Source organism: Acomys russatus, chromosome 8 (genome assembly GCF_903995435.1).
Source record: "Acomys russatus chromosome 8, mAcoRus1.1, whole genome shotgun sequence".
Classification (NCBI taxonomy): Eukaryota; Metazoa; Chordata; class Mammalia; order Rodentia; family Muridae; genus Acomys; species Acomys russatus.
The window spans coordinates 14067184-14094289 of NC_067144.1; the positions used below are offsets into that span (position 1 = coordinate 14067184).

Sequence of the window (27106 nt, forward strand, 5' to 3'; positions counted from 1 at the left end):
TTTCCTTTAGTGGAGTCAGTGCATCTGGATCATTTCCTATAGTGGAGTCAGTGAGTCTAGATCATTTCCTTTAGTGGAGTCAGTGCATCTAGATCATTTCCTATAGTGGAGTCAGTGCATCTGGATCATTTCCTATAGTGGAGTCAGTGCATCTGGATCATTTCCTATAGTGGAGTCAGTGAGTCTAGATCATTTCCTTTAGTGGAGTCAGTGCATCTAGATCATTTCCTATAGTGGAGTCAGTGCATCTAGATCATTTCCTATGGTGGAGTCAGTGCGTCTAGATCATTTCCTATGGTGGAGTCGGTGCATCTAGATCATTTCCTATGGTGGAGTCAGTGCGTCTAGATCATTTCCTATGGTGGAGTCGGTGCATCTAGATCATTTCCTATGGTGGAGTCAGTGCGTCTAGATCATTTCCTATGGTGGAGTCAGTGCATCTAGATCATTTCCTATGGTGGAGTCAGTGCGTCTAGATCATTTCCTATGGTGGAGTCGGTGCATCTAGATCATTTCCTATAGTGGAGTCAGTGTGTCTAGATCATTTCCTATGGTGGAGTCAGTGCATCTAGATCATTTTCTACGGTGGAGTCAGTGCATCTAGATCATTTCCTATAGTGGAGTCAGTGAGCCATGTTGCCATCTGGTATACTTATGCCGCACGCAGGGAGTAGCTGGTACACAGCTCCTGAGGTGGTGGGCAGGTAGTCCCATTTGAGGACTGATGTGATGTGATGGACCACAGTGAGGAGTCCTCAGTGACAGGTCAGAGGGATAACAATGGCAGGGATAAGCAGGTCATAGGGCCTGCTAGGCCAGTGTACAGACTGTGTTTTTTATTTAAATCAAATGGGAAGCCGGTGAAATCCTGAGGAGAGTTCTGTTACCTTCAATAAGGCTCTGGCTGCTGCATTGAAAAGATTTGGCAAGGTGGGTGGAATCGTGGGGATCAGATGACAGGATTCAGTGATACTTGCATGCAGAAGTATTAATGAGGGTGAAAAGAACTGGTGGGGTTATGAAACTATTTTTAAAGTAGAGCCAACAGGATTTCTTGACAGGTTGATAGGAAGAGACTGATCACCAGGACTTGGGTTTTAACCTGAGCAGATTAAAGGATGTTATTTAGAAAGAAAAGAAACATCTACATAGGTTTTGGAAGATGGTCAAGAGTTTGATTTTCTTGCTAAAGGGAGATAGATAATAAATAGGTTCTGTGTGTACAGAGTTGGAGAATGGTCTGGACTAGGGACATAAATTTTGGAATCAAGATGAAATATATACTAGATAAGATCGTAAAGGAGTGAGTGGAAAAAAAGCTCTAGGACCTGCTAGGTTAACGGGGAAGGAAGCAGTTTGGAACATGTATGGGCCAGCCATGTGTGGAAGCAGAACCAGGACCATGGCGCCAACTAAGAGCCAGGAAAAGAAAGTATCAAAGAAGAAGGGACCCGAGGAGCAAGGGGAGGCTGAGCACCAGTCATTCAGTTTACTGTGGGGCCAAGGTAAGAGGGTGGAGGGCTGGAGGCTGTCTGCTCACTCCTGCTTCCAGGGAGAAATAAATAGCCAGGTTATCAGCTGTTGGGAGAAAGGAGGACACGGAGGCAGGAGGGCAAAAGCAACGGCTTTCTAGAGAGAGTGTGGTGGCTGGAGGCAGGTAATATGATGACCAAAGCCACCAGGAAGGCTGTGGGCATACATTACAGGGACTCTCTGTGGTTGACGATTGGTTATTGCTTTCTTTCATATTCATCTGGTCGAAGTTGAGATTAAGTAATTAGGAATTGGAAGTTTGGAATCACCAAGAAGTATGATCAGAATTGTGGTAGAAAGTGAGACAGTGAGGCTGGTAATAAAATCTTCCAGTGACAGCTGCAACAAGGTGGAGTAGTGGGCAGGACAGCATAACTCAGAGTATTCTATGGGGTCTGGCCGTGAGCCGGACCATATTGTGTGATAGTGGTTTCTCCTCCATTGATTGGTGGTATTCAGGGTACCAATCTTCCTACATCCACTTTACCATAGCTGATGGGAGTCTAGTGTGCTTCCAGTTTAGGCACATGAAGCCCAGCGTGAACCTGTGCAGTGACAGTATGAAAACACTGAGGGTTCATCTTTTACTTTGCTACAGGTACCATAATTGCGGAAGGTGTACATGGTACTTCAGGAAATTAACTCTGTCCTGGGAGGCAGGTTGCCATTAGACAAGTCATTAGCTTTATGTCTATCCGGACTCCTGCTGCTTGATAAACTCCTATTTGTGTTACCTCAAAGCAGTGGAATTGAGGTAGCAGCTTGTCTCAGTGAAAGCAAATACATTTTCAAAGTTAAACAGTGTCCTTTGAAACATATACACTAAAATTAAGGGATATTAAGTTTAGAAGCACTGTCATTGCATGTTAAATACTTCACCATGCTGCCTCTCCTGACAGGTTGGCTCTCGGCTCCAGGTAGCCAGGTTCAGTCTGTGCTATGGTACCGTAACTTGAACCGCACTCTGCCTGTCTGTGTGGAGTGACATCTGAAGCAGGGGTGGTCAGCCCTGTGTCCCCATCTGTAGCACTTGTTGTGTAGTGAACATATTGAGGAATGGTGACTAAATGAACTGTCCTCTCCCTGAATTCATCTCAAGTTAAATATTGGCTTCTCTTTCAGTTCTTCAAAGGGACACTGTAGAGGGTCAGTTTCTGATCGTAGTGGTCTGTAGACCTTTGCCTGGAGGGGAGAGGAGGCTAGCAGCACTCTAGGTCCTAAAAGACTGAGCAGCCACCAGTCTTGTTGCAAAGTGACAGCATGGTGGGACAGTGCAGAGCAGCCATGGTGAGCACACCTGAGCACAGCGTGAAGGCGCAGTGATTGTTCTGCCTGGACTAACATTAGTTCTGAGTGCATCTGTTTCTGTCCTCTCAGGTGACTCTCAGCGAAGGTCCTCACCATGTAGCCTTGTTTAAAGATAGCTCTCGGGAGTTTGATCTCACCAAGGAGGAAGATGTAAGTAGGATTCATCTTAAGTTCATCTGCGTCACTCTCTAACCCCTGTGCACACTAAGGCAATGCATGTTTGTCATGAGTACTGTCTCAGCACTTTGCTCTTTTCCATTAATAGCTTGCAGCATTAAGACATGAAATTGAACTCCGAATGAGGAAAAATGTGAAAGAAGGTTGTACTGTGAGCCCTGAGGTAAGGCTGCCAATTCATTTCAGCTATGATTTGGGGAAATGATTCTTTGCAATTGGGATCCTGGGTCGTGGTCTAAATAGCATATCATATAGGGAGAATTTCCTAGCATGATTGCTTTGAGGTCAAAAGAAAATAACTTTTTTTCTGAAATAAGTATCTGAATGAACAAGATAGAGAATTTTCAGAATATTTACCACCACAGATATTCCTAAGAAATTCAGACCCCAAGAGATTGACTTTTCTCTTCCTGAATAGACCATATCTTTAAATGTCAAAGGCCCTGGGCTGCAGAGGATGGTACTCGTGGACCTGCCCGGCGTCATTAATGTGAGTACACGCAGATGTGTCTCGTGTCATCCTGACTGTAGAAGCATCTGTAGTGACATATAAAACCTTTCTCTTCAAGACTGTGACATCAGGCATGGCTCCTGACACAAAGGAAACTATCTTCAGTATCAGCAAAGCTTACATGCAGAATCCTAACGCCATCATCCTGTGCATTCAAGGTAAATCCCAGCAGTCTCACTGCAGCCCATGCGTCCCCGTAGCACCTGAAGCATTGCTGCAGCGCGTGTCATACAAGCACACGTGGCAAATGTCTTCCCACCTCTCTCATTCATCTTACCAATAAATGGCATCAAAGCTGGGAAGTTGTGATATTTTTCACTGTTCTCATCATTGCAATTACTATTGGCTGCATTTCTAAAGTAAATGTATTAAGACTAAATTTTTACAGTCAAGGTTGTAATTATTATACTGTCGTTTTCCTTCTTTCAGATGGATCTGTAGATGCTGAGCGCAGCATCGTTACAGACCTGGTCAGTCAAATGGATCCTCATGGAAGAAGAACCATATTTGTTTTGACCAAAGTGGACCTGGCAGAAAAAAATGTAGCCAGCCCAAGCAGGGTGAGGGCAAGTTCTTTATTGTGAGAATGACTCTGTGTGTGTGTGTGTGTGTGTGTGTGTGTGTGTGTGTGTGTGTTATCACACAGGCCTTCTCTTTTCCATATGAGTTCTGGAAATCTCTTTAAGTTCTTTCTGGGTACAGATCTGACTTAGAACACACTCTTGATGGTACACAGTGGCAGTGTCCTGGCACTACCATTTGCTAGCTGTGTGTGTGAGATCTTGGGGTAAGTTATTCAGCTTTTTGGTGCTCTAGGCTCCTAATTGGTGGAATGAAGACATGTATGATATGATCCCATAGGTTATGATGAGTTGAAAGTCAATGAGGCACAATGATTAATGATTAGAATGGTCCCCGGGCACCAAGTGACGTATACAAATGATAAATTGATATTCTACAGTCCCTGTAGGGCAGTGATGTCACATCTTCATCCCCTACTGCTGCTGGTTGGGATGTCTCTCTTTCCCACCTTAACCTTGTGAGTGAGACTCTGCCTCTGTGTCAGTGTCCCCAGACGTACCAGCCTCAGGGCCCTGATTCCCTCAAAGGACTCACAACACTTGCCACATAGTTACACTTGCTTCAAAGACGCTTACATAGCCATGAGGAGAAGATGCATGGGCTACCATCTAGAGGCATCCTCCTCATGTTTCCAGGAGCCTTCTCCCAGATGCTAGTCAGAGAGGCAGTACCAAAATTTCAACTTCTCAGAAGAAAACTGGTCAGCACATAGCACATTTCTTGCCCAGGACTGTGAAGCAAAGGTGCTTTCAGGCTTGCTGTGGTGCCTTGTCTTTGAGCCTCCGCCCCTCTCTGCCTTATTTTTAAGAGCAAGGTAGCATTGCTGTGTCATTGGTCCTGTGTGATGGAGAAAAAAGCAAGGTAGATGCTATATCTTCAGCCCCTTCCTCCCCCGTTGCTTTTCTTCCTTTTTCTCTGGGGTAGTCACTTTGAATTTCATCTGAGATGCACTTGAGGCTTACTTCAGGCCTTCCTGTGGCAAAGACTCAGCTTTAGCTCAGACTTAACTTTTCTTACTCAGTGTTACCTAAATGGGCCTCCAGAAGTGGGAATTCTCACATGGTGTATGAATGTGTGTAAATGTGACTTACGTAAATATACGTTTTCCTGGGTCCTGACTCCATAGTTTTTACCACACTTAGGAAAGGATTTTTGTCCTTAAAAGAGTTGAAAACCAATCCAAAATATGTTGTTTTGAGTAGGGATAAGAGGAGAAATGAGTAAAAAACAATCCAACTTGGCTAGATTTTAGGTATTCAAGGCCCACAAGATGTCTCAACAGGTAAAGGCGCTGTGGCCAAATCTTACCTGAGTTTGCTCCTTGGAACCCACAAACTGACTTCCACAGTTGGCCTCTGAACTCCATATACACGGCCACACATGCATATCAAATAAAGAAAATAATTCTTTAACTTAGTAGGATAGTTTTAATTTTTAAATATTCAATGAAACTATGAAGAAAAGTAGTGAAGCTATTTATTGAGTGCTTCTCTGATCCAGGCACTGTGCTGAGGGTCATTAGCTCATAACCTCTATAACCTTTGTTAAAATTAACTCGTTTACTTAAGATCACACAGCTGGTAAGTGGTAGAGCAAGAATGCCAACCAAGGTTCGACTCAGAAGCACTATGAATCATTCCAAGTTTTAATCTTGGCTTACAAATTTTAATAGACATTTCCAATAGTGCAGTTAAGTGCAGTTCCCTTAAATAACGATCAAAACACATCTGTGTTGCTTTTGAACAGATGTATGTATGCGGATACGTATAGAGTTTTTTAATTGTATGTTCTTTTAAAAATTAAATGAGACTATAATTCACATTTATTTTTCCTATTTATTAAAATAGATACAACAGATAATTGAAGGCAAGCTTTTCCCAATGAAAGCTCTGGGTTATTTTGCTGTTGTAACAGGAAAAGGTATGCAAAGATGGCTTGTTTTAACTTACTTTTAGTTTTTGTTGTTTTCAGATAATAAAGATTAATTTTCTTGGTGAAAATGTGGTCACCATCTTTCCTAGGAAACAGCTCTGAAAGCATTGAAGCTATAAGAGAATATGAAGAAGAATTTTTTCAGAATTCAAAACTCCTAAAGTAGGTGTCATATTACAATATTCAAACACTGTACAGGGAGAGCATAGCTAACACCGAACCACCTCAGCTTTACCTACCATGTCAGTAGCAGTTAGGGTACTGCTGGTCATCGGTGTCTAATGAGGCTGGCCTTGAGTACTCTTGGACAGAATTGGAAGCAGCCTATCAGTGGTCCCGCAGATGGCAGGACAGACTGACTGCCTCTGCAGATGTGGACTGAGAGACAACTCTTGCACCTCTCATGTTGTTTTCCCTACAAAGTGATTCTTTAATTAATTTTTCAAAATATGTGTGTATATTTCTCTTACAATAATAGAAAAAGTTGCAGTGGTGGGTGGCAACAGGATATCCCTAATTAGATATTGGAAGAAATTGACAGAAAATAAGACACTGAAACATAAAACAAAGTGGAAGGACTAAAAGAGCAACTGAATTACACCACAAGTTTTCACATGGAGTTCTGGAAATAGAAGCCATTTGCCTCCAGAGTGGTATGGAAGCAAGGGTAGTTCCTGCAGGCCCTGTTTTTATTAGCAAGGAAGCGATGACCCTATAAAACCATGCTGTCCATGTGATGCTCACTAGTCGTGGTCACTCAGCAGACAAAAGCCGGCCCCTCACTTGCCACGGACTTCAAGGGCTCAGTAGCACATGTAGCTAATGCTTTCCATGCTGGACAGCTCGGATAGACCCATTCTCCTTGCAGAAAGGTTTACTGGGCAGCGTGAGTGTGAGGAAGTTCTCCTTTATCGTTCTGACACACTTTAGCTCTGGTCTCCTACAGGACAAGCATGCTAAAGGCACACCAGGTCACCACGAGAAATCTCAGCCTTGCTGTGTCGGACTGCTTTTGGAAAATGGTTCGAGAGTCAGTTGAACAACAGGCTGATAGCTTCAAAGGTAAGCTGGCTTCCTAAAGTGAGCCCATAAACCCGGCCATGTGACAAGCTGCATTCAGTTGTACCAGAACTGATTTTCCCTCGCAGAGGCAACGTCGTTACAGAGTTTTCAGAAGCAGCAGGTGTGCAGTAGTGTTTAGAGAAAGCTTGATAGCCTGTCGAGAACTTGGATTCTCCCTTACAGGAAGAAGGGAGACTCTGGGAAGCTGAACCTTGCTCTGCGTCCCATGCCCACCCTCTCTCTACCAAGTCTGTGCATCCATAAAACAGTAAGAACAGACTCCTCCCTTCTTGCCACTGGGAAAGGTTACTTACTGCTTATCCCACTTATTTGCCACAGTCATTTTGTGTTATCTTCTTCATTTCCACTTAAGAGAAAACAAAGGCCAGTGTTACACAGCATTAGACCGAGGTTCCCCAGTTACAAAGTACAGACCAGCCTTCAACTGCCGCGTCTACAAGAAGCTATCAGACTTGAGCACCTTTCTTTCTCCACAGCAACACGCTTTAACCTGGAGACAGAGTGGAAGAATAACTACCCTCGCCTGCGAGAGCTCGACAGGGTAATAATCTGAGTGCCCCACTGTCTTGCACATACTTTAATTTACTGTGTCCTTACAGAGTTGTTGTTAAGGCAAGCTAAATAGCTGTGATATTAATGATAATTACTTAAGACAAGTTGTCTTTTCTATAATAATTTAAATTATTATAACATTTTAAAATAATTCGGAATTTAAAGATGGAGAAAGATGTTAAACGTCTTCTGAGAAAATTATGAATATTCTTTAATAGTCTTATTGATATATACCAATGTAATCTAATTTTTTTTTAGTTATACATTAGCTTTCTTCTTTCTTGATATTTACCAAGATGTAGAGTCTACTTAATGGGAACTAGATGGTGTTTTTCTTTTATTTTGAAATAGCATCAGTTGTAAGACCCAGCACTAACTTACTATTACTGATCACTAAATTGTTTGTGTTGGTTCCTTAGCACTTGTTATGTGGAAATGTCATGTTAAAAACTGCAGTCAGAATTGAAAAGGGTAGACACCGTGTCCGTTCCTCAGGCTTTATCTGAGTAATGACATTCCTTAATAGACTAGACAGTCATTTGTTAGTCCTGCATCTTCAACCCAAAACTTAGTTGGCAACCCTGTGTGTGTGTCCTCCTGAAGGTCATGACAGGACAAGTGTCGTGTCTGGAGACAATCCTAACTTGTATTTTGTTGCCTAGAATGAACTATTTGAAAAAGCTAAAAATGAGATCCTTGATGAAGTTATCAGTCTGAGCCAGGTTACTCCAAAACACTGGTGAGTACCCAGCCTTTTCTCTATTTCTTTCTCTCTGACATAGGAGAAAGCAGGGACTTCTGTGGCCTGAGTTCCTCCTTCACAATGAAGGAAGCCAAAGAGTAAAGTGGATCTCCTTAAGAAATGGCTGCAGTTGTAGTTGGTTGGCTAGATGTCTGGACAGTAGCTTACTCAAGGCTCCTTTTGAATCCGGTTTTATCTTTGGCTTATCTTCTTGTTCTTAAGAAATACAGACTTGTGATTTCTATAGAATCATTCACACATAATTCCATAATATTGTTACAGAATAGCTTATGAGGACAGGCTATTTCTAACAGGAGGCAGGCGTCCTAGGGACACTGATCTATACGGGAAGAGTGCCATGTGCTTTTTAGCTCTCATTGCAGGGCACAGCTGCTGACTTTGGTACCATGTATGTACTGAGCTGTGCGCAATAACATTGTCTAGTTTTATGTGCATGAGTGTTTGCCTACATGTGTCTGTGGCCACAGGAGCCAGAAGTGGATGCTGCATTCCCTGGAACTGGAGTTACCGACAATCGTGAGCTGCCCTGCGGGTGCTGGTGTAGAAGTCGTATCGTCTGATACAGGCGACAGTGCTCTCAGTCACCAAGCCCTCTCCCCACACCCACTGTTTGTTATATTTTTTATTGCTTCCTACCTAAGATTTTTTTTAAGTAGTAAGTTCATCCTTTTGAAAAATTGTCATATGAATCCTATATCAAGCTATCATCTTCAGCTCATGTTTATGTAAATATAGGCATTCTTAAATTTATTAGAACAGGGACCATACTATACCAGGGATGGTGGCAGACACCTGTAACCCCAGCACGCAGGAGGAACGTAAATTCCAAGGGAGCCTATACTCTGTGGGTGACCTTGTCACAGCAGCAAGGCAGGCTGGATGTAGCTCAAGCAAACTATACACAAACTATTTGTACTGTATTTTAGTTAACAAATTACTTGTACCTTAGTTATCTTCTAATAAACATGTGGTATTTAAGAATGTATCACTCTGGGCACAAAACTATGCCCACCACAATTCATGATATATGCATATGTGAGATATATATAGATATATATAGCCCCACCCCTTTTTACCAATTATCACACTGAATCAAGACAGCAGCAGCTCATCCCTCAGTTTGCATTTGTTCTCACTAGGTCCCCATCTCGATGTCCTTCCTTCCTCACTGATACCCCTCCCCCTTTCTTTTAAGTCATCAATACTTGACAGATTTTTAATCTCCCTTTGTTAGAAAAAAGATATCTGGTCTATTTTTACTACTGACTGGTTAATCAAATATATATGACACAAACTGTTGTGTCTTATTTATATTTTAAATGAGTTCAGTGACTTTGTGTAATTCAGTTAGCTCTTGAAATTGCAATACAGATACAGATATATAGATCTATACATGAGTAAATTTAAAATGTATGTAAGTATAATTAATGACTGTAATACTAGTTGCCTTCCTGGGTTGTGTGAAGGTAATGTACATAAAACACGATGTATAAATCATCACTAGTGGATGGGGATACAGTCAATGGTAGATTGCCCTCTTAGCCAGCCACACAGGTGGTACTCTCTTCAATACCACCAAGAGAAAAACAGTCTGTAACTGATAATATTATTTATGGTAGGAAAAAATGTGATCCTTCTACAAATTAATTTGTTGCCATAAAAAAAATAAAATTAGTTTTGTTTAATCCCCAGGGGGCTTAACAGAGCTGTGAAAGGACAACAAAAGGTAGTTCCTGTGGAGAAGGCACAGCTGAGAACTAGAACATCGGCTGAGCATTCTCAGCTACCTGATCAATTGACCTCTAGTGCTTTTTCTTCATCACAAAAGACAGAGTAGCCATTCCCAGCCTCAGCTGTTCATGCTGCAGTGCCCTAACCACGTTATACCAAGGATACTTCAGTAGCATAGTTGAAATGACCTTAGACCGGTGGTTGTCAACGTTGTTGTCGTCGTCGTCATCCTCATCGTCAACCTTCTTGATGCTGTAATCCTTTAATACTGTTCCTCATGTGGTGAACCCCAGCCATAAAATTATTTTTGCTGTTACTTCATAACTGTAATTTTGCTACTGTTACACAACCTGAGAAAGGGTTGTTCGTCCTCTGCGAGGGGGTTCAAACCCAGAGGTTGAGAACTGCTGCCTTAGAAGGTTTTGTTGCTATTGCTTACTGGCAGAGTAGCATTGCATGGCACTTTCAGATGGATGCTTTAGATCTGCGAATTATTCAGTGCTAGGTCTGCACAGTAAGTACTGTATATCCTAATGGAATAAATTGTTATTTATCCTCAGACATTCTGCATACTTTATTCATATTTTAAGAAAAGAATCCAGCCAGGCGGTGGTGGTGCACACCTTTAATCCCAGCACTTGGGAGGCAGAGACAGGCGATTGCTGTGAGTTCGAGGCCAGCCTGGTCTACAAAGTTAGTCCAGGACAGCCAAGGCTACACAGAGAAACCCTGTCTTGAAAAAAAAAAAAAAAGAAAGAAAGAAAGAAAAGAATCTTGGGCCTTCAACTTGACATGTAATGTGTTACAGTAACAAATACACGCAGTGCATTTGTCCATCAATGTACATGATCTGTGAGATACTGGTGTGTTCATTAACACATAACCATTTTTTCTAGCACAATAATTGGCCAGTTTTATAGAAATATACTTTTGTGAAATCCAAGACTATGGTATCCATGCAATTTTTGGTGAAAAATACTAAGTTTGCTTGGATCCGTTTAAAAGACTAAAACAAAAATGGGCAAAACATATAGGTGAATCCCCTAATTCAAATGTGAAGAGTCTGAAATGTGCTGTATTGTCATGTGAACCTTCGAGTGGATTGGTGTTAAGTAAAGACAGCAGTGAGGGGATTGCAGAGCCAGGAGGTGAGAAGAAGAGAGAAAACTTGGATGTTTGTGCCCATGGCTTTCTCATAGAGAGTGGTAAAGGACAGAGATAAGACAGGAGCTATAAACAAGCTTGTTAAGACTGTTCGTTCAAGTAAAGAAACTAAGCAAGGAAGCATGGAAGAGGCCATGCAACTTGAACTTGGATAGCAGCAGTGCAGGTGAGAGTCTTGATTTGAAAGGTGACGCAGAAATTAGAATTGACAGATAGGGACTGGATATGTAAGTAATACGGAAGAGTGGGTCTTTTACAGCCAGTCATTCCACCCCAACATTGAGTGAGTCATCTTCTCCTAATCTTCCCCTTGGGGTGACGCGTCAGGACCTGACCACAGCAAGGTGAACCCTGCGGCTAGGCCAGTGCTCCAGGGGAGGGGTGGAGACAACCTTCACTGGGCTGTGCCCACCCAAATGATCACAGTATGGTTTTTTTCTTGTCAGTTTTTGTTTTTGTTTTTCCTTATTGTCGGTTTTTGTTTTTCCTTGTTTTCTATAACAGCAGAACTTATTTCAGTGGAAGCCAAATAAGTACTTTTTCTTGAGATTTTAAATATTTGTGTAGTGGGAATAGTTGCCTTTTCTTATTTAGATATCTTATTCTTTTTTTAAATTATTTCTTATTTATTTTATGTATATGAGTGCTCTACCTGTATTTATACCCACAGGCCAGAATACACCATCAGATCACATTATAGATGGTTGTGAGCTACCATGTGGTTGCTGGGAATTGAACTCAGGGCCTCTGGAAGAGCAGACAGTGCTCTTAACTGCTGAGCCATCTCTCCAGCCCCCTAGATATCTTATTCTTAAAGAGCACTTTAAAGGGCAGAACTTGGAACTTAAGTATGCATCCTTTATACCATCACCTTAGCTATGAAGTGCTGAAACATTTTGTATGGTGATACCTCATATTTCTACGCTTTGTGATAGTTTATTAAATTGTAAAAATTACATCAAAAAGCTTTCAGCCTTGAACTCTACAGTAAACACATACAGTGTCTGTTAGGACTAAGTAAATGAGCACATGAAAATGCACTCAGATTATTTATTGGAGGTCTGTAGATGCAGAGAGATGCCACCATGAACCCACTAACCAGGCTGAGAGGTGAGACAGGCTGTGAGTGTAGCGCATCTTGGACCCTCCTGTTCTAGGAGTGGGAGTATAAACCAGTGGGGGAGCTTAGAAAAAAAACGGTGTGTTAAAAAAGTAAACAAAAAACCGCCACATAGTCATCCATTGCAATGCTAGATGTGTACAGAGAGGAAAGACATGTCTCCTTACAGAGACCTCTGATGCTTTTTTGTAACAGCCAACACCTAGAAATAGCAGTGACCATCGAGGGCCAGGCTAAATCAGTATACACAGTTGGTGGCGCTCAGCAAAAAAACGAGTGACATGGTGATACAGCACAGATTTCAAAACAAGTGTGTTGTGGGAAAGAAGACAGGTGGAGCCGTACATGCTACAGGATTACGTTTAGGTAGTGCTCTGGAAAAAACAAAACAGCCATAATAACAACAGCAAATACAGCGGTTACAGATCTGACGGGACACATTTATCCTGATTCCTGTGACTCACAGATGTAAGCATGCCTCAACTTTATCAACCCTTCAAAGATGTGTAGGTAATTGCTGTAGCTAATGATACTTCAGTCAAGCTGTTTTTAAAAAGTTTAATGCCACATTGGCTTTCTTGAAAGATCTCCTTTTCAATTTCAGGGAGGAAATCCTTCAGCAGTCTCTGTGGGAAAGAGTGTCGACGCATGTGATTGAGAACATCTACCTTCCGGCTGCACAGACCATGAACTCAGGGACGTTCAACACCACAGTCGACATCAAGCTTAAACAGTGGACCGACAAGCAGCTTCCTAATAAAGCCGTCGAGGTTAGTCTGCTATGTAATTAAATGAGTAATGGGCACCGTCTGCGGGGCTGGCTGCTGCGGCTGTGGGTCTCACCTCTCTCACAGTCCCTGTCTTTCCCTGTAGCACTAACGCGTCATGTGCGCTCTGCTCCCGCCCCTGCCTGAGCCGACCTTGCTGCCAACAGGAAAGTTTACTGATGGGGTGCTGTTTCTGGTTGCCTAAAGGCCTCGCTTCTTCTAAAAGTAACATTTAATCAAGCCAACAAACTGGCGTGAAAGTGAAATAACTTGAACTTCCGCGACTTGAGCTTCTGTAAGGAGTATCTTTAAATAGACTAAACATTTAAACATTACCATTTTTACATTTTTCTCCTGGGCCTGTAACCTATAGCATAGACATTGCGTTAGCGACCTGCTAAGTTTGGGATAGCTTCCCTGCGCGCTTAGCCTCCCTGCAGCTTCTTCTGAGAAGCCAGATGATAACGTTGCCCACCTGCCAGGGCTGCTGTCAGGAGTAGATGAGCTCATATGGAAAATGCTCAGGTAACGCCTGGCCCATTCACAGTAGCCGCTCAGGGCCATCTGCATTACCGATGGTCATCCTGCCTCTTGCTCCGGCTGAATGCTAGTGTGGCCGGGACTCTGAAGGGTTGCTCAAAAACCTGTGGTCAATACTAAAGTGATTTTGTTTTTCACACCTGCCTTGGAAATAGCATCGGCTCTTTCCTGCCCTGCAGCAGTCTCTTCCTACCTTCCTGGGCCTATGTTTCCAGCAGCTCTTGTAGCTTCTGCCTGTGTTGCACGTTGCTGAACTCTGCTCATTTCTTGATATACCATGAAAATCACTAGAGACCTGCTGCCTCTTGTCACTAGCTCTCCTCGCAGTGTTCTGGGTGTGTCCTGAGCTGGGGCGTGTGCACAGCCAGAGCTTCTAGGCGTGAAACTAGTCATCAGGACATCAGGGATTCTCTTTGTACTTTCTGACCTGAGCTTTATGCGGAGGGTAGGAAGCTGTGGGTTCATTCCCTCCCTGTGCAGGCCATGGTTCTGCATGCCTGTAATCCTAGCCCTAGGGAGGCCAAATAAAGCAGGGGATCGCCTCAGGTTTATAAAAGACAAACAAAAACCACCAACCCCACCATCTAGCTGTAGATCTCGTTCGTAATTACTTTCGCCCTCTTCCTTTGAGAGGAATAAAAGTTAGCTAAATAATAAATACTTTGTAGTGCTTGAAGCTTTTCGTATGAATCTGCTTCCAGGCACAAATGCAAAGATGACTGGCTCAGTGAGTAAGAACTTAAATGTGGTGTGCTGTGGAAGTAGCAGGCAGAATCAGATGGGTTAGTGGGTGAAATAAGTGTGTTGGCAGACTCGGGGTGCAGGGCTCGCCTAGTGGAGCCAACCCTGTTCGGCTCAGCAAGTGGCATCCTGGGGGAATATGACTTATTGTGCCCAGGGTGTCTCAAGCGTTAGAGATGTAGTTTTGACGTCTCAGTTCTTTAAAATTGGCAGCATTTTTTTAAAAAACAGGGCCTCTGTGTGTTACCCTGGCTACCTTGAAACTCACTCTATAGGCAAGGCTGGCCTCGAACTCACAGAGACCACCTGCCTGTGACACCGTGCCCAGCTGTGCTGCATTCTTATTCCTGTGCAAGCATTTACCAAAGTACAGGCATTTCCCGATGGGCTACTGTATCACAGCTGCTTGTTTCGCGTTACTGTCTCATGCTGCATGTTTAATAAGAGGAAGCAATATAAACACAGATTTCTCTTTTATACCTAGGTCGCTTGGGAGACACTACAGGAGGAGTTTTCCCGCTTCATGACGGAACCCAAGGGAAAGGAGCACGATGACATCTTTGACAAGCTGAAGGAGGCTGTGAAGGAGGAGAGCATCAAACGGCACAAGTGGAATGACTTTGCGGAGGACAGCCTGGTGCGTCTGCTGACTCCCGTCACCTGTGCTGTGCACTCACCCTCCCCTCAGTTAGCGCTTTGACTTCAGCCACAAGAAACTCGGCCTTATTTTTCTGATTAAAAACTGGCAGGTGCAACCAAGTAGGAGCTTGCGCATCTCCGTGGGAGTAGCCCACTGTTGTGTGGTAGTCATTACGCTTCATCGTTACCAAGTTGACCACTCAGCTAAAATTACTGACGTGTTTCAAACTAAAGTAGCCTTTTCTGTCATTCCCATTTCAGAGGGTCATTCAGCACAATGCTTTGGAAGACCGGTCCATATCAGATAAGCAGCAGTGGGATGCAGCCATTTACTTCATGGAAGAGGCACTTCAAGCTCGTCTCAAGGATAGTAAGTAGGGGCGTGAGCACTGGAGTTTTGAGCACTGTAAAATATAAGCAGCCGGCCAGCGAGATAGCTCAGTGGGGAAAGCCTGATAACCTGGGCTGGGTCCCGGGAACCCACTGAGGAAACAGAACAAACTCCCAAAAATTGTCCTCTGACCTCCGCTCTCACACTGTGACAGGGGCACTTCCAAATTCACATACATGCCCTATATACACATACATAATAAACTAATTGTTAATATATAATTAACCTTTCAAAGTCCTTTTCCTGAATAGTTGAATGTTTGTTTGATTTGTTTGTCAGTTGCTGCGTGACTAGTAAAGAGAATTATTAAGTTGAACCCCAGATATTTATATGTAGTCCCTCCTCACAGCAATCCTATGAACAATTGTACTTTCCATAGACTTTAAACACATACACAGTTGTCATACTTTTGTTGTAACAATCATATAATTGTTTCCTTATTTTAATTAATTTTATATTAATATAGCATTTAGAAATAGTAACATATGAATATCATTAATTATAATTTATAGCCTTGGTAAGTGATAAAATTCCTACTGAATTAATTTTTATCTTCTAGCTGAAAATGCTATTGAAAACATGATAGGGCCAGACTGGAAAAAGAGGTGGATGTACTGGAAGAATCGAACCCAAGAACAGGTAGGAACAGAAGCATCTCTGTTCTCGTGATGACATTTTGTTCATGGTTTAGTATGACTAGGTGTGGTGGCTTTCTGTAGCCCAGGCTGGCCTTGGACACACACAAGGTCTCCTGCTTTCAGCCTCTTACTTGCTGAGATGACAGGCATGTGCCGCCACATCCAACTTCATCTTGCTCATTTTAGCATACATTCTGGGGCTGGCGAAGGTGACTCAGTGGGTAAGAGTTCTTGCTGTGTAAGCACAGGACTTGAGTTCAGATAAAGTCCAGCATGGCTGCGTGTGCACCTGTGACCACGGTGCTCTGGGAGAGAAGACAGGACGGTCTCTGGGGCCACTGGCTGCCAGCCTAGCTCCAGGTTCCCCAGGAAAGCCTGTCTAAGGGAATAAGGTGAAGAGTGAGAGCATAGGGCACCTAATGTCTTCCTCTGACCTCTATGCGTCCCCACAGGTGCCAGCAACCACAGGTGAACACATACATTACACATGCATACTCCAGGACCACAATCACACATTCTTATATGCATGCACACACATTACACTCACATGTTCGTGTGTACACAATCTTCTTACGGCTCTAAGAAGATTCTTTAAAATTTCAGTTACAGTAACCTTTCTAAATATAATAAATGCCTTATTAAAAGATTAAAATAAAATAAGCAATGTACTTCCTTTGTGGTTGATGATTCTGTTCATGTCAGTTCCCTAATTAATGTTTAAAAAAGAGTAGTTAAGCTAGAGAGATGGTTCAGTGGTTAAAGCACGTGCTGCTCTTATAGAAGACGCGGGCTAAGTCAGTTCCCAGCACCCACAGGACAGCTGACAGCCAACCTGTAACTCTAGTTCCAGGGCCTCTGAGGGCACCAGGCATACACATGGTATACATACGTACATGCAGGCAAAACACCCATACACAAAGTAAAAAATGCATGTCATCCTCACACCCGCCCCTTTTATTCCTTTTGAGCTCTTAAAGCTTCTTGTCCTGTCCTACACCTGTCTCATCTACCTCATTTCAGTCCCTTTTTCTTTCTTTCTTTTTTGGTTTTTTTGAGGCAGGGTTTCCCTATATAACCTTGGCTGGCCTTGAACTCATAGACATCCACCTGCCTCTGCCTCCCAAGTGCTAGGATTAAAAGCTTTCTGTTCATAAAGGGAAGTGCATAAATAGAATATAGAACCAAAATACATAAATGAATGCAGTAAGGAAAAGAGGTGATATCCAGTCTACTTCCTGTATTCCGGAATCTACTTAATTAGCAAAAAGAATGTTAAAATGTGGCACAATTCAAGGTAAAGAGAGTAAAATACTCCCATTTTTTTCTTTGTTTTCATTTACACTTTAGACAAAGTTAATGAATTATAACACCGATGCCATTTCTTTTCCAGCATCCCACACTTCTTGTTTCATAAGCTCCCTAAATTAAGCGATTTGACCCTGAGTCAGCAGTGCATCTGTCTCACTGCCGTGCAGATGGGCTGGGAAAAGGTCTGTCTAAAAGAACTTGCAGGGCTCTCCATCATAGGTGTCTGGCTTGGACGCTGGAAGAGATGTTGATTAGAAACAGCTGTTATGTGGCAGCTAACCTCGACATGTTGGTCAGGAAGGCTCCAGAACAGTCAGTGATCGCGGTACTTGCCTCAGCAGCTACTGCTAAACAGACTCGAAGCAGAAAGAGACAACTCTGGCCATAGGTTGTTTGTCTCCAGAGTCCTGTAGGAGAAGCAATAAATTCATTTTAAGGGCATTGCAAAGGGTCTCTACACCTAGAGGGGGAATCTGGAAGCCCTCCTAGATGAGCCTTCACTCCTACCCCTGCCTGGCCTCTGGGGACACACACACACACACACACACACACACACACACACACACACACACACACACACACAAATAATAAAAATGAGAAATGGAAAACTGTGCTGTTTTATGGCTTTATGTAACCTTTCTTTAGTTTTGTAGGAAAATCCCCCTCTGAAACATTCTCACTGTGTCTTAGTGGAACAGATAGCCAGGATAAATAAGAACGACATTTTCTTTGGAAGGGTTTCTTGTTTTAGCAGTGGATTAGTGATGATGGAACTGTAGGTGTGAAAGTATAGGCCTGGTAGAGAATATTCCATTACCAGGATTCCTTCCCACCACATACCACATAGAATAGAGTTGTATGGATGGCCTGTGAAATTTGCACTTCGATTCACAACTGGTCAGTTGTGACCAGTGCCCGTGTGGGGTGCTCGGAGACTGCAGCTGTGATAACTTAAAGTTCACTTCTCCTGTAGATTGTGATGTTTTCAGTGGTTTGAAGCTAGTGTCTTTTATCATCCATGTCAGAATAGAAGACTGAAAAATAACAAGATGGGCTGGAGAGATGGCTCAGAGGTTAGAGCACTGGCTGCTCTTCCAAAGGCCCTGACTTAAATTCCCAGCAACCATCTATAACCATCTATAATGAGATCTGGTGCCCTCCTCTGGCATGCAGGCATGCAGGCCAAACACTGTATACATAATAAAGAAATCTTTAAAAGAAAGAAACAGAAAACAAACTGAGTTAGACAGTATCAGAGTCTTACTTTGAAACTTATAATTAGTGTGTGTGTGTGTGTGTGTGTGTTTTCTTCCTTTGCTGAGGTCAATGCATGGTTGCAAAGAATGGGCTGAAAATACGTTAAGAGCACTGCAGGGATAGTTTGAAGTACGATTTTTAATGGAAGAGCCTTATTTTGAAAAGCATCAAACTAAACGCTTACTATTTCATTGGTTAGAAAAGAAACACTTCACAAAGTCTGAGTCCATCTAGGCATTTATAGAATATTGCTTTTCCCCACATAGGCCCACATAGACTCTTCTTTTTTTTTAAGATTTATTTATTTTATTTCTTGCATATGAGTGATTTATCTGCAGAAGAGGGCATCAGATCACATTATGGATGGTTGTGAGCCACCATGTGGGTGCTGGGATTGAACTCAGGACCTCTGGAAGAGCAGGTGGCGCTCTTAACCACTGAGCCATCTCTCCAACCTCCCCACATAGACTCTTTTTCTTAGATATAATTTAAGTCTTTCCTTAGGAGCCTGGTGTTTTAATTTACCAATAAAACACTGTAGCACAAGTGAAAGATTCTAAGGCTAAGCACACATTAGGCAAGTGTCTCTATATTCATAGGCCTCCTAGTTTATAGCTTTTCTTATAATTAACAAGAGTGGTACAGTCATAATACATTTATTAAAATGGGTCTCTGAATCTAGACCCAACAAGACAGGAAAAACACTTACTTCAAACGAGACGAATGCAGATGGCCAAGTCACTATGAATGTAACATGTATAGAACTCATTATTCTCATGATTGTCACATGGTTCTCCCTGCTGTATGTAGTTTGTTTTATACATGTGTAATAAAATAAAAGTATAAAAAAAAAGAAAGAAATGGGTCTCTGTTGTCACAAGTGCCAAGTCTGAACTGTCTAAACAGCCTTCTCTTCACTTGTTGAAGTGTGTTCACAATGAGACCAAGAACGAGCTGGAGAAGATGCTGAAGTGTAACGAGGAGCACCCAGCTTACCTTGCCAGTGATGAGATCACCACGGTCCGGAAGAACCTGGAATCTCGAGGAGTTGAAGTAGATCCCAGCTTGGTAAGAAATACCGTCAAACATGGGGGTTTACCTCCGTGGTAGATTGCCTGTCTAGCAAGCACAAGGCTCTGGGCTCACTCCTCAGCTCAAGTTAAAAAATAAAAAAAGACCAAAACAAAGCACAAGAAATACCATCAAAAGTCAGGTGTGGTGACAGATGCAGTACTTGGAATATGGAGGCAGGAATTGCAGGTCGTCCTCAGCTACAAAGTGAGGCTGGGGGAGTCTCACGCTACAAGAGACTCTATCTCGGAAAAAGAAAGGGGGTGCAGGCCTGCTTCCTAAATCAGTGTTCTTACATGTAAGTGCCGTATTCCTGCCTCCAATGAGACACATAGAAATCTAAGCACTGTATCCTACTGTGATCACATGTACATTTACTGGCTTAATTTAGTCATTTGACTATAAGAAGAGTAGCAATTTTAATTTCAGTTTGCTTTATATGAGAAGCTTGAGAAATTAAGATATAAAAATCTGGGTTCCTGCAAAAGGGGTAAAAGGCATCCTGACCTTGCCGTGGCACAGCAATTCACTTTTGTCTGACTGTGGCCCATGTCTATAGACAGATATTTGTGTCTGTGTTGGGAGGCTGGTTTCTTATGATAGTTGTGTGTTTGTTTTAGATAAAGTCTCACTATATAGCCTTGGATGGCCTGGAACTCACTATGTAGACCAAGCTGGCCACAAACTCACAAAGATTCACCTGCCTCTGCCTCCTAAGTGCCATACCAGGATTAAAGGGGCATGCCACCATTCCCAGCCCCATATGCAATTTTAATGTTTACAGGCAATGTAGCTCAATTAGATCTAAGTAGATTTAGGGGGGTGGACATGCACTTTAATTTTTTATTGCATTGGATAAAATCGTTAGATCCTATCTCATTTCTTTCATTCCTGACAAATACGAGAGCAAAGTCTACACATTAGGCCGCCTTTTTTCTTAACTTCATAATGCTTATTTGCAGCAGATTTGTAAAAACAGTTGCTGGATCTATATTTCCTGCTACTTAGAAGAAAGAGATGGCTCAGCAGTTAAGAGCACGTGTCCTTCTCACAGGGGCCTGCACCTGGTTCCTAGCATTCACATGTCGTCTCACTCATATCCCCAACAGCTGTTCAAGAGGAACTGTTCATAGGTGCACAGACATACATGGAAGCAAAAACTCCCATACACATAAAATAAAAATATTCTTTAAAAAAAAGAAAAGAAAAATAAGCTTGTGTGAAACCCAATTAGAAATATAAATCTAGTGAGGAAAGCAACCTGAAAACCTTCCAAGCCATCATGACTGCTTTTAAATATCACCTGATTTCATGTCTCTGTACTTACTTTAAATTTTGCCTGAGATCAGAACAAGAAACCTGGTGAGAACCGAAATGCTTAAGCCACTGTGCATGCCATATTATCTATAAATTGAACACGGCTTTTAGTTGGGTATAGATCTGATTTATCTACATGGTCCTAACGCTCATTAATAAAAGGCCAGGAATGGTGAGTTTGAGACCAGCCTAATCTACAGAGTTCAAGACAGCCAGGGCTACACAGAGCAACTGTATCTCAAGAAGAAAAAAAGAACAGGCCATGCAAACTGAGCGCCCACCCCTAATTCAAAAGAGGAAAATAGAAATGCTCCAAAACCTGGAACTTTTCCACTCCAACCTGATGTCACAAGAAAATTCTTCAAGTGGCGATATTCAAAATGCAGGCATACACTCTGGTAGTGCATAAAATTATGTTTAGACTATTGCATAGGGTGTGTATGAAACATGAGTGAATGTTCTCTTTAGGCCTTTAGCCCACTTCCAAGGAGTGTATTTAAATATTATAAAATCATCCCACCTTCAGAGCACTTCCGGTCCATGTATGGGGTCAGCAATACTCAAGCTCTGTATACTTTGGTGCTTTTAATCTTATGGCACTTAGTTAATGCAAGGGGGATTTTTCTCTTGGAAGTAGAGTGGAGCAGGTTGCTATTTTTTGCAGGCAAGAACACCTCAGTTCTGGTTTGGTTTGGTTTTTATCCTCATAACACTGTTTAGTACAAGAATGTGGGATGTGGGTTCTCCTGCAGTTCTGTCATGTTCCTGGTACTGCCCGCTTTAGGAATTGATAACTCAGTCCCGCTTCTGCCTCACAGATGGTGTTGGTATTTGTTCCGCCCACTAGCATTATTGTTGTTACTAGATGTGATGAACATTAAATGCTCTGACGGGCCGTAGTGCCCCCACAGTGGTGGGGACACTGTTGTGGCAGCAGTGTAACTTAGTAGAAAGCATTGCCTTCCGATTGCTGTCGGTTGGTGGACATGGTTGAGAGCAGCTTCCAGGTCCTAACTCTGTCCTCAGCCAGGGTTTGCAGGCTTCGTACTCTCCGTGCCTTGTTTTCCCACTGCTAACTAGGCAAAGGTCACCCCTTACCAACCTGCTCTGTGCAACGGTTGTCTGAATATAGCTACATACTTGCTTAGAACCTAAGCAGTATAGATCTAATATCTCACTTGAAAACTTTGTAAGTGGATTTAAAAGGTTGGTAGAATAAAAATATTCCTATTGCTTTCAATTAACTTTTTTTCAGGACAAGTTTTCTCTGTGTAGCCCTGGCTGCCCTGGAGCTATCTCTGTAGACCAGGCTGGCCTTGAACTCACAGAGATCCACCTGCCTCTGCCTCCTAGTGCTGGGATTGAAAGGAGTGCACCACCACTGACCAACCAACAGCTTTTTTTGTTTGTTTTATTTTTTGAGACAGGACTTCTCTCTGCCCAGAAACTCATCTGTAGATCAGGTTGTCCTTGAACTCAATTAACTTTTCAAAGTAAATGTTGTATACAAGTAAGTTCTCAGTGGTAGGCACCATCTGTTAACACTTAGTTTTTCTTTTCTCATTTCAGATTAAAGATACTTGGCATCAAGTTTATAGAAGACATTTCTTAAAAACAGCTCTAAATCACTGTAACCTTTGTCGAAGAGGCTTTTATTACTACCAGAGACATTTTATAGATTCTGAGGTGAGGCTTCACAAAGCAAAAGAAGTAGTTTTTAGTAATAACCATTGAAAGATGGTTTTTGTTTTTGTTTTTGTTTTTTTAAAGTAAGCCTCAGGTTTACTATGAATTTTAAGCCCTTGAGCATCTGCAAGAAAAGACTGTGTAACTTACAAATAATAACCTTTTATCTTGTCAGGGATTTACCAGTTTAGGAGTGACTGACTTAAATGTGTATTAGCAGGGGCTGTAAGCATGTGGAAAGAGGGCTAGTCGCTTGTACCCCAGAGTGGCTTGCAACAGTTCTGTGTTTATATTTAAGAGGAGGATTGTGTAAAGCATAGCTATTCACATGTGAGCTGGAGACCATAGAGCAATCGTATTTTATGATGCAGCGTGTGTGTGTGTGTGTGTGTGTGTGTGTGTGTGTGTGTGTGCGTGTGCGTGTGCGTGTGCGTGTGTGTGTGTCAGAGTTACACATCAGTGAAATCTTGCTTTCACTTAAAAAAAAACTAGACGTACTTGTAATGGACATAGCTCTCACACCTTTTAAAGTAACCCCTAGGTGGCAGCAGATTTCTGTTTTTTGAGCTTTTTCTTACAGCTTTAAAACAGCACTTGGAAAAGTTCTGTTAATCTGTGTTGTTATTAAATTGAAGCTCTAAGTGTTTTTCTGGGGTTTTTTTCAGCTCAAAGGAAAATTGTACGTACGTACGTATATACGTATGTATGTATGTATGAATGAATGTATATATGTATTTATTAGGTAAGCACTAATATTTTTACTAAAGCTCAGGAAATAAGTTCTATGTGTTTAATCAAGGCTTTGTTTTTACATTTGCCTCTAATGTTCCTGATCGTTCACTACTTCAGCTGGAATGCAATGATGTGGTCCTGTTTTGGCGAATACAGCGCATGCTGGCAATCACTGCCAATACGTTAAGGCAGCAGCTTACGAACACTGAAGGTAAGGTAACTCCTAAAAGCAGGTTGATTAGAAAAACCTTAGAATCATAACCTGCTTTGAAATAAGTTACAATTAGAAAATGATAGAGATGAAAGATGCTATGCTTCCATCAGGAGCATTGCTGTGGTCTGCAGTCTGCGTCTGTTGAGTGGAATGGCTTAGGAACATGTCCTCATCAGACTGTGGATAAGATTTATGCTGATAAATGTGAGACATGTGAACTCAGGCATAGCTAACATGGTCGTAGATCATTTCCATTGTATGAGGAAATTTTTTATTCTATACATTCATAAAAACTGCTCTTCTGGGTTTTTATTTACTCTGAACAGTTAGGCGACTGGAGAAAAACGTTAAAGAGGTATTAGAAGATTTTGCTGAAGATGGTGAGAAGAAGGTGAAACTGCTTACTGGCAAGCGAGTTCAGCTGGCCGAAGACCTCAGTAAGTACTTCTACCCCGGCTTCCGGGACCCTTTCCCCTCCCACGTCTCTGCACCCGCTCAGTCTCAAGCTCAAAGAGAACTCACAACTGCCTGTGAAGAACTTGTTTTATTCTGAATTGTTAAAATGAGACACTGACCTAAAGTCTTTTCACTTCTAAATACTTGAATGTGTGTTTCCTAGGAACAAAGATTTTTCTCTTAGCAGCTCCCAAAGTCAGAGTGTCGCTGTATCTAATCCTTAGACCTCATTCACCTCTCACCGCGTGGCGTCCTCCCACATAACAGTGTTCTGCTCACTCCCTAACACAGCTTTTCCTTCCTTCCTTCCTTCCTTCCTTCTTTCTTTCTTTCTTTCAAGAATGGTATTTAGAAATCAAGGTCTGAGAACTGGATATGTCTGTTATTAGTGAAATATGAGTTCTTAGGTCTTAGTAGAAAGTGTGCATGGGTGTGTGTGTGTCTGTGTGTCTGTGTGTGTGTGTGTGTGTGTGTGCGCGCGTGTGTGTGTCTGTGTGCGTGTGTGTGTCTGTGTGCGTGTGTGTGTGTCTGTGTGTGTGCATGCGTGTGTGTGTGCATGCGTGTGTGTGTGTGTGTGTGTGTGTGTCTCGCAGCCATACCAGTACCCACACATGCATGCCTTCTCCTAGTCGTGTGTATCTATTGAAGACTCTTAGTGGATGCTGACTGTTTCGAGTTGTATCCAGTTCTGTCCGGTTTGTTCTTGCTTTGCTCTCCCACTGTAGTTCTGACAGTGAAGAACCGGCTTCTGGAATCTTTAACATAGCTGCTTGATTTATTCAGTCCTCTTAATGTGTAACCAAACTTTTTGCTGATCCTTCTCCCCCACCCCATTACAACAATGCTCTTTTCATCCATCTTGGACTCTTAGCTGTCTCATACCAGACCACATCACAGCGCCTCGCCCTGTGTGGACGCCTCTTTACCTTGCAAGCCGTGGCATCCTGCCAGAGGCTGCTCCTCTTCATGAAGTCCTTTCATGATCTGACCTTTGTGCCAGAGATCTGCCCATCTCATCTTCTCCACATTCCCTCCCTTACCCATCTCCTGTGGGTCCCCCTCCCCTGAAGCCAGACCAGGCTTCCCTGAGAAACTCACTTGTCGTCCTGCTGGTACTCCAGCACCCTACAGCACGTCACCCCACACAGATCTGCATCAAAGGGCCGGGCTGCTGACATCCTGCTAGCCTTTGGCCTTTGCACCTGCAGCACCCCACCCGCAGCCTTGCCTGTTGGAAGCACGTGTGCTTCTAAGTGCTGCTAAATTCCTAGTGTGGAGACTTGCCAGGGTCTTTGAGAGCCCAAGGTGATCAGAGGAGCACTAACATCAGTAGAGACTCTGGGTGGTCAGCGCTTCCGGCTGAGTCATGCTAGGCACAAGTGTCCTTTAAGCTTATGAAAGAAAGAAAATACTGAGTGGGAAGAAGGTTTTCAAGGTTGAGAGCAGTTTTTAAGTTGAGTTTCTAGTTCAGCAGTCAGTCAAAAAATGTCCAGAAGAGCCAGGCAGGATTTTGTGGCTGTGCCCATGCCGTCTCTATGCCTGTGCCGTCTCTGTGCCTGTGCCTGTGCCCATGCCTATGCCCTGTGCCCTCACCTGTGCCTGTGCCTCAGCCCTGCTGTGCCACTTCATCCAGTTTTTTCTTTCAGGTTATCTAAGCTTCCATTGCTTTCTCTTGGCACTCTTTTATTATTCTTTTTCTTTCTTTCTTTTTTAATGTATATACCTCATTTGTTTCCACCACTGTCACATTGGCTGGTTCCTGTCTCTTCGGCAGTATGGTTAGGTTTGTGCTGCTGTGGAGACCCTGTGTGCAGGCCTCATGTGCTGTTTGTCTGTGGTGTCTTATACAGGGAGTCCTCAAAGCCCCCAAAGCCTCTGTGCTGTGAGATACCTCTGTGAATCGCAGGGAAGTCCATTCAGCAAGCGTTTGGAAATCCCTGACTCATAATTCCATGCTGTTGGTTTTGTTACAAGAAAAGGCTTGTCATTGTCACAGTGTGTACAATTTCCATATCCCTCAGGACATAGCTATTACACTGTAAATTTCTTCAATGAATTTTACCAGCTTCTACATTTTTAAGTGACAGAAAAATGATGTGCTTTTTCATTGTTTTATAATAGAGCCTGTATAGTCCCGTTACTTTCCAGTTGTAACTTGATTATTTAAAGAAAGTATAGTACTAACTCAGATATGTGCTTTGTCGAGCCAAGTTCCATGTTCTGGTGACTTTCCTAAGAAAGCAGTCATATGGCCCCCTTGAAGTGATTTGTGACATTTGTGCAAACAGAGTTATGGTGTTAATGTTCCGAATAATGTCCTTAAAAGCAGAGGTTGGCCCATGACTCAGCTTCATCAGTCACATGAATGGAGATGAGCCATGGCTGCCCCAGAGTTTAAAGAGCCCTGAAAGCCCTTTCCATACTGTTTCTCTTGGGTCTAAGGACGGGGAATATAGCCAGGGTGCTTCGGGCCACACTGCTCTCTAGGGTTATTAGTCACGGCTGTATTATACGGAACAAGGTGTCTAGTATGGCAGGTGCATTTGGGATAAAGTATAGGGCAGTCGAGCTGGAAGTGTAAGCTCAAAATTGTAAAGAATAGTTTCACCTAGAGTTCACTAACATGTTGGTAACATTCATGTTTTGTCACTCATAGATTTACCTGGTTTTCAATCATTCATCGCTTTGGATGTTCACCCACTGGTTGTTCATTAAAGTACAGTTATAAGCAGTTTGTCATTCTCTCCCAAAGTAAAGCAGTGAGACTAGGGTTAGGAAGATGGAAGAAATGGGAAGAAAGCCCACTTCCATGTCTGTCAGCAAGGAGGCTTACCGACAGAAGCCAGGACTCTGGACACACAGTGGTGTCCACAGCTGGAGTGCGGGAAGGACA

At 42.7% G+C, this 27106-nt stretch overlaps 1 protein-coding gene across 4 annotated transcripts in view; it reads left to right on the forward strand.

Annotated features, from left to right (window-relative positions):
* Positions 1-27106, forward strand: part of Opa1 (OPA1 mitochondrial dynamin like GTPase) — a 72225-nt gene that overhangs the window by 26991 nt on the left and 18128 nt on the right. For all 4 annotated transcript variants that reach the window (XM_051150810.1, XM_051150812.1, XM_051150811.1 and 1 more), the window contains 18 exons: positions 2911-2991; positions 3107-3181; positions 3437-3508; positions 3588-3687; positions 3959-4089; positions 5959-6031; positions 6133-6205; positions 6990-7105; positions 7603-7667; positions 8341-8417; positions 13061-13226; positions 14989-15141; positions 15405-15513; positions 16094-16173; positions 19665-19805; positions 22695-22811; positions 23661-23754; positions 24084-24194. In XM_051150810.1, the coding sequence (XP_051006767.1) occupies positions 2911-2991; positions 3107-3181; positions 3437-3508; positions 3588-3687; positions 3959-4089; positions 5959-6031; positions 6133-6205; positions 6990-7105; positions 7603-7667; positions 8341-8417; positions 13061-13226; positions 14989-15141; positions 15405-15513; positions 16094-16173; positions 19665-19805; positions 22695-22811; positions 23661-23754; positions 24084-24194 (1834 nt within the window). The remainder of the gene's footprint in view (positions 1-2910; positions 2992-3106; positions 3182-3436; positions 3509-3587; positions 3688-3958; positions 4090-5958; positions 6032-6132; positions 6206-6989; positions 7106-7602; positions 7668-8340; positions 8418-13060; positions 13227-14988; positions 15142-15404; positions 15514-16093; positions 16174-19664; positions 19806-22694; positions 22812-23660; positions 23755-24083; positions 24195-27106) is intronic.